Source organism: Nuphar pumila, chromosome 2 (assembly GCF_984573655.1).
Source record: "Nuphar pumila chromosome 2, dmNupPumi1.hap1.1, whole genome shotgun sequence".
NCBI lineage: Eukaryota > Viridiplantae > Streptophyta > Magnoliopsida > Nymphaeales > Nymphaeaceae > Nuphar > Nuphar pumila.
This window is the reverse complement of record NC_143250.1, coordinates 144757735-144766039: the sequence shown is the minus strand read 5'-3', so window position 1 is coordinate 144766039 and position 8305 is coordinate 144757735. Positions and strand designations below refer to the sequence as shown.

At 37.6% G+C, this 8305-nt stretch overlaps 1 protein-coding gene across 1 annotated transcript; it reads left to right on the top strand.

Moving 5' to 3' along the window:
- Positions 1-3753: 3753 nt before the first annotated feature.
- Positions 3754-7683, top strand: LOC149847449 (bidirectional sugar transporter SWEET1-like). Its single transcript, XM_089998425.1, has 5 exons — positions 3754-3787; positions 3905-3941; positions 5670-6048; positions 6760-6879; positions 7253-7683. Exons 1-5 carry the CDS (start codon positions 3754-3756, stop codon positions 7451-7453), a joined length of 771 nt encoding a protein of 256 aa, XP_089854551.1. The 3' UTR covers positions 7454-7683.
- The last annotated feature ends 622 nt before the right edge of the window (positions 7684-8305 follow it).

The window sequence follows — 8305 nt, the reverse complement described above, 5'->3', positions numbered from 1 at the left end:
ATTTCAGTTTATTCTTTTTAAATTAGAAAGGAATATTTTAAGGTACGTGTGAATTTTTGTTCATTTTTTGTAATCAATTTTTTTTTTTACAAAGTACGTGAAGAAATTCATGAAAGTCTGATATTATGAAATTTCTTATTCGTCTCGACGATTCGCAGAATATTCACCAAAAAAATCGTTTGAGGTAGGTTGTAATTCAGGGTTTGTAAAAATAGGGCATCTAAATGCAAAAAAAGAGTTAAAAAATGAAGCGTCATTCTTTCACAAAATGATATCAATGATACATTACATTCGTTTCATTCTTTCACAAAATAAAGATTCTTATATATTGCATTTATTATATTATTTTACAAAGTGAAGTCTCTTATACACTGCATTTAAGCTATTCTTTTACAAAGCGAAGTCACTCATACATTTCATTTATTCTATTTTTTTCCAAGAATGTTGCCTCTCATTGCCTTTTTAATTGAGAGAAAACAAAGTATGTGCAAATGTACCTTTATCTCTTAGGCCTCAAGAAGGTTACATATCATTGTATCTTTGATGGAGAGAAAACACTACACTCTATGTTGTTTTTCTGCATGTCACCTCATCGAATGTTAACTTGTGAACTTTTGGTTTCTTATCCCACCGTACCATAAGATGCACTTATCGAAAAAAAACTCAGTTCCTTAAAACAGAGGCCTCAGGAATGTTGAATGTCCCACTCATACCACATGATCGAATGCTAAATGTGAAATACACCAACTCTATGTTGATGGGGAGATACATCATCATCGTTCCCCGTCCTCTACGATGAGAATAAGTAGCGGATTTCATTTCGAATGTCACTCATATCATAAGATGCCCTTACTGAAAAAACTCATCATTGATGATTTTTTGTCGATGAAACATCGCCGATCTTCTCACAGCAGATGCTTGGCCTTAAGAAAATAGCCACAAATTTTGACTGTTTGGAGACCATAAAAATCATAGTTTTGGTGAAACTCTAACTTTGCTTTTATACTATTCAGACAAAGTTTTGCAAGAAAAAGTAATTGTGCAATACAAATGAGATTGGAATAAGAAATTTTGCAATATTGAACTTTCACAATTTTTCATAATTTCACAATACTTTATGTGATACTCGTTCGTAATATCGAACTTCTATAAATTTTATGAATTTTGCTGGTGATCGTGCGAAACTCATCACAAGTTTATTAAATTGTTTGAAATTATGCAATATTTTTTAGAATTTCACAACCTCATATGTGATTTTGTTGATGAGTTCTATGGGTGTATTATTTTAACATCATGATGTGTGAAAATCAGAAATTCAGACTTGCAAAGGGTCAAAATGTTAAGAAAAAATTAAAAACCTACGATATTGTCCATTTGACAGATTTGGTAAATTGTAAGCCATTTTCGAAAATGCATCATTTTTGCAGTACAGTAAAATTATTTTCTGATTTTCTTAAATATTCAAAGCTTAAAAAATCATGTTTTTCAATGAAAAAACATGATGCAAGTATCGTTTTCAAGTAAATCGATTGTGTTGAGATTTAAGTAATACATAGGGAAAACCTGTTTAGAACGGCAGTTAACTAGAAAAGTGGTTAGCAGCTGCCACCATCTCTCTATATATAATCATTTTAGCAAAAATCCATTTGTTTAATTCATCATTTTTTTCCTTTCAAATCTAACCTTTGTGATCTACACACTCGTTAGTAGGAATCAGCTTTTGGATCACCAAAGTAACGACATTTTTAGCAAAATTTTTTTGTTCAAAAGACATGTTGGTAAAAAAATCCTAAAGGTAGATTCCCACAAAATTGACCATGCTCAACACACACCAAGCTCATCCTCTGTAAAAATGTTGTGGTGAAACATTTCCACCATGCAACCATAAACGGTTGGTCGCAACCATGTGCAAGTACAATCTGGACATGAAAAACATGGCTTCTTGAAAATGACTTATGATAATCCTGTGCAACAATTTGGCCTTTTTTTGGAGTAATAGATCAATCCAAATTACATCAAATCATTTGTATAGAGCAGTTTTAATTTCTTGCTAGCTATGGCAGGAAGGCTATGCATCTTTATTCGCAAGTGCTGAACAACAAATGCTCAGGATTGCAGCTTCCCTACTAATTTCTATTTACCAGAACATTTGGAAACCATCCTATACTTTAACAATGACAATATTTTCTCACACAATAAATAATATATATATGAGTTTTGAGCTCACAAGCGCTTCGTCCATCTGGTAAGTGCCACTCACGAAGTCAACAAATGTGAAAAGACGTCACGAGTTTGAAACCCACTGGATCATTCTTTTCTGCAAGATGGAAGCTGGGTGTACTCCCCAATAATCAGGGTGGGGTCGGCAGATCAAGTGCAATCACATTACACTTTATTGTACTACTATTTGCCCGCCATCTTAATTATGTTGAGCTCCTCAGTTGACCCAAGGGCAGTTAGGTACAACAACACACTCAAAATGTGCAATGTGATTGCATCTGGTCCCTGAAAGGAGGAAAGATCAAGTACAATATGATTGCACACATTTAGTGTGCTGTTGCAGTTGAGTACCCTCCATCTACTGTTGGGCTGCACAGGCTCTATCCCAAACCTAAACTTTAGCACCCTCCATCTACTGTTGGGCTGCACAGGCTCTATCCCAAACATAAAGGATGATCAGGTGCAGCAGCACACTAAAAGTGTGCGATCACATTGTACCTGATACTCCCACATGTGAGTCAACCTGCCAAAGATATTGGAACCCAAGTCTTGGTTAGTGATATTCAAGCTACCAAGCAGAAACTGGTGGAACTGTGATGAGTTTTACCTCATAGAACAAAATGACGAAATTACCCTTTCATATGTGACAATAGAAACCACCTTTCAAGATCTTTGGTCAATATTGGTGTCATCAATCATGGTGTACGAATGTGCGTTCCACCACACGATTCCCCTGAATTGGTGGTGAAATGGAAAAGGGCAAGAGAAGAAAAAAAAGGATAAAAACAAAGAAAGAATGGTGATACTGTTGCTTCTACAGTGGCAAGAAGGCATTTCAATGCATTTCTTGTCCCTCCTCCCCTTTCAACCGTCGGGTATCTTTTACTTCGAATTCAGATATTTGGAATTCGAATTTTTTATCAAAACTAAAAGAATCTCTCTCTATATTATTGGAAAAAATGAATGGTAATCATGTTTCCACACTGACAAGTGGGCATTTCTGTTAGAATTAATTAGCAGTTCTGTCAAAAGAGAACAGCAATAGACCCCTCTCTCTCTCTCTCTCTGGAAACAAGGACGATTGCCACGGGTTACAACAAGCTTAAATGCTTCATCGAGAGGAAAGCATCAAGTTTGTGTGAAATAAACAGACAAATAACCAAACGGAGTAAAAGGAAGAAGGAATTCAAAAGTGTGGAGTATGAGAGGGACAGTGAGTGAGAGGACGCCACTTTTATTTGTTTGTATGTAGGCTTTTACCGAAAGCCCAAAGAAGATAAGGACGACATCAATTTCCCCATCACCCTTTCACTATATATACCCCTTCCCGTCACTCCCATTCATTCATCTTAGAGTTTTTTCCCATCACCCTTCCACTATATATACCCCTTGCCATCACTCCCATTCATTCACCTTAGAGCTTTTTCCCATCAACCTTCCACTATATATAACCCTTGCTCCACTCCCACTATTCATTCACCTTAGAGCTCTCTCTCTCTCTCTCTCTCTCTCTAGACCACTTGCAAGCAAGTAATGGAGATTGCGCATTTCGTGTTTGGAATCTTTGGTGAGTTCCTCTTCTATACCTCATGCTGTTCTAGCAGTAATGGAGTTTTTATTGTTTTGTAGTCCTTTTGAATCTTGATAACTAATTGCTGCATTTCTTTCTTGGTCTTGATGACAGGGAATGTTACTGCTCTCTTTCTTTTCTTGGCACCAGCGTGAGTATCTACATCCTCTCTCATTCATCATCATCCTTCTCTAAATCGTCTTCTCTGATGATTCTCTTGATAAATGCATTTATCATGGGTGTTGAGAGGTTTTCTTTCAATATTTAGAACCTAGTACAAGTATTAATTGTTGAAGTACTTGTGCATTTATTTTCCTTATTTCATTTTAACAGGTTTTCTTTAATGATGTTGGTTCGAGATTTATTTTCCAAAGAAAATGGTTTACAAAAATCAGAACAAACATTGTTTCTAGGTTCACAGAATTCAAAACAAAGATTGGTATTTCTTTGGTTTTTTTTCGATAGTTTTTTTGACTTTTGATCTTCAAAGATTATTAAGATTTCTTTATGCAATCCAATATAGTGTGTTGATACAACTTCATCCCATCTGTTAGAGCTGCAAACCCTATCCTGAGCAAATCTCTGATTTCAAAGATTTCAAAGATTTCAAAGATTTTCTTGGCGTGTCTTTCATCCTAATTTCTCGTGACTGCTTTATTTGCTTGTTTCTTTTACAGTACTCTTTTGTTGGTATTCTTTTTTACTGCACAGTTTTTCTGTACCACTCTACCGTACATGCAGAGTTAGGCCTTTTTAACCCTAACCCTAAAATTGCCCGGAGTCAAAAAAGTAAAAAAACCACATACTTTCCCAAAGCCAGCAATGGGTTCTCCCAAGAACCTGTGCTTCTTTCTTCCCCACCACTTTCCTCACTTGCACTCCAACCTATCCCTGGTCTGTAAACCCAAAGAAACCCTTTCTTCTTTTACCTTTTTCTCTTTTCCTTTTCAACCCAATCATGAATCCATGATGGGTCATCTTCCAATATTCTCATATACTTTATCACCAAGCTCCTCTTTTGCATGCATACTAACCCTGAAAATGTAGATTCCAAAAACCATGAAACTCACTTGACTCCAAGCAACGGTACATGTAACCACCCAACCTGTATTGAAAGTGGGTAGTCTTGAATCTTCTTCCCCACAGAAAAACGTTGCTCCCCACCAAAAAACGGAAATTTCCTTGGAGAAAGAATTATCCTTCAAAAGATCTGTGTTAATAAGTGGGCAGTCTTGAATCTTCTTCCCCACAGAAAAATGTTGATCCCCACCAAAAAAGAAAAGGAAATTTCCATTGAGAAAAAGAATTATCCTTCAAAAAAACCTGTATTAATAAGTAGACAGTCGTGAATCTTCTCCCCGGCCTAAAAATTGTTACTCCCCACAAAAAAAAAGGAAATTTCAAAGTGGGCAGGCTTGAATCTTCTTCTTCCCCATTTGAAAAATGTTACTCCCAGTCCCCACACAAAAAATAAAGAAAAAAATGAAATTTCAATTGAAGAAACAAATATTCTCCTTCAAAAAGAAAAAAACGAGAAAAAAAGGATTACATTCACACCATCTTCCCCCTCCTTAAAAGCATGGGTTGATTCATCAACCGACTGCACTGGATTGAATTGAATCATGAATGGGAAATTTTTCAGGTGGGTAGTCTTGAATCTTCTTCCCCACCTGAAAATTGTTACTCACCCCAAAAAAAAAAGAAATTTCAATTGAAAAAACAAAGATTATCCTCCAAAAAAAGAAAAAGAAAAAGGGGATTATATTTACAGCATCATCTTTGAAAAGAAAAGAAAAAAAGTATGAGTTGATTCATCAACGGACTGCATTGAATTGAATTGAATTGAATACTGAATCATGAATGGGGAAGATTTCTACAGGATGACGTTCAAGAGGATCATCAAGAGCAGGTCGACGGAGGAGTTCTCAGGGGTGCCGTACGTGGCGACGCTGCTGAACTGCCTGCTGTCGATGTGGTACGGGCTGCCGTTCGTGTCGCCGCACAACCTGTTGGTGAGCACCGTCAACGGGGCGGGGACGGTGATCGAGTTGGTGTACGTGGTGCTGTTCCTGTCGTACGCGAGCGACAAAAGGGTGAGGGCGAAGGTGGGGGGGCTGCTGGGTCTGGTACTGCTGCTGTTTGCAGCGGTGGTGCTGGTGTCGCTGCTGGCACTCCACGGGCAGTCTAGGAAGATGTTCTGCGGGTTAGCCGCCACCGTCTTCTCCATCTGCATGTACGCCTCCCCGCTATCCATCATGGTGAGCAAATAATTAACATCACAGCTCTCTCTCTCTGATTAACATTTTTGCTTAGTAGTTGTTTCTAAGGTCTATATTGTGCTCATTACCTGACATTATAATTGTGATCTACATGTTTTATTTAGGTAGCTTTTGAAACGCCGGAATCATACCTGTATAAATTTTTTCCGTTAATACAAAACACAATACCTATGAATGTACAGATTTTTTTTGACTAAAAAAACGTTTTTTCAGTAAAAATATCATACAGAGATCGATTCCCACTAAAACGATCATGTTGACCACATCTATGTGATTAGATTGGGTTGAAACAACTTGGATCACGAGCTTCTAACAGATTATAGGTATAATCGACTGTTTGGATCAGGTGATATTGAAATCACCATCAGTGGTGATTTTCTCAATATCACCTGATCCCAACCCTGTTCATTGTTAATGGTAAAGTGGGCCCAATGAACACTGGTTGGCTTTAAGGTGGGAACTATTTTTGTTGTCCCCCATTTCATGGGTAATTTTAATGACCAAAATACCCTTTATGTGAGTGATGGCCCCACCTTGATGGTGGGTTGGTGAAGCAAGCCTTCCACCTACTTACTCTAATAAATGTGAGGGCGTGTATAAGTTGGTCATTCCATTTTAGTGGTTTGTTTGGGCTTAATTGATGATGGTTAGTTACATTAGTGATTTTGGTGGCCGTTAATGAACGTGCAGAAGCTGGTGATCAAGACCAAGAGTGTGGAGTACATGCCTTTCTTCCTGTCTCTCTTTGTCTTCCTATGCGGCACCTCCTGGTTTATTTATGGCCTGATTGGTCGCGACCCTTTTCTTATAGTGAGCTCTCTCTCTCTCTCTCTCTCTCTCTCTCTTTCTTTGGAATGTGCCTTAATAACATTTGGATAAATAGGGATATAGGCAGTATTGTCATTTTTTTAAGGCATGAGAATGGGGCCTAAATTCCATTCATTCTTTTTTACTATAAAAAAAATGTGTTGTGTCTGTTAGGTTGCTTTAAATTTGATGCATATAGTGCGTTTGAGTCCATGGGATCTTGAGATCTGAGGGATCTTCTGGGCAAAGATCCAAAGATCTGAGCCCCCCGCAGATTCAGTGATCGGCCGAGTGCATTCATCTACTTTAAATTAATTTCCAATTCGTTAAGAAAATGACTTATATTTAACTGTTGTCTTGATTTTGGGGGAGGCAGGTCCCTAATGGGTTTGGATGTGGGCTGGGGGCCCTACAACTGATCTTGTATGCAATCTATAGAGATTGGGGTGGTGAAAAGGAGAAGGTGAACAGCAACAGCAAGGGAGAAAGCCAAGCCAATGGCAAGGAGTGTGCTGCTGCTGATGCAATGGAGATGGGGTACATGAAGCATGACCCCAAGAACACCAACATGGTGTAGCCTTCCTCCCTCAACCAGGAAACCAAGCCAACCCGCACGTGACCTCCCCCACGTGACAGGCAGCCCTTCTGCTGGTGATCACGTGACCTGGCTACCTTAATACATGCAGGCTTCCAAGGGTCCCTTGTGTCAACATCTCTCTTTGTTAGCCTTTCATGCCTTTACGATTTTATGCTTTTGTACGGCTTTATGGCCTTATCAATTTGGAGTGAGTTAACATGATCAGTCTAGAAATGGTGGTTTTATTTTGAATTGTGCAAGTTGAAAAATGGTGGTTTTAGATTTGTGCAAGTCGAAGCGCGATGACTCTAATGGGAGAAAGGGTTTTAAGCTCACAAAGTTTTACGCTGTCAAAGTTTTACGCTGTCAAGACAACATGGTTAGGTCTTTGATCTTGGGGTGGTTTCTCCGTGTAAATATTAAAATAAAGTAGAGCTATGGTGGTATATTAGATAAAAAAATTATCACAATGAAATTGTGATATTTTTGTAAACGTTAAAAAACACTATAGTATCATGATTTTAACTTTTTTTAACGATTATGGGTTTTGTTTCTTTTGCTTTATTCATGTGTTTATCAGCAAAACCTCAAGAAACAACTTATATTTGTTTTTCGAAACTTTTTTTAAAAAATTTTTGTTTTAGAATATTCACTAATATTTTAAAGAAAAAGTCCAACAAATAAAAAATTCATGGCCGATAAATTGATGTCTTAAAGCTTTACGTCACTGTGGATGGAACCATGGGATATGTTTGTACAATCCTAAGATCCAACTTGGGTTGCATGAGAAGATGTAGATGCCATAGGAATTTCTTTAGCCTAAAAATGTCAAAAAAAGAGCCATTTTTTTCA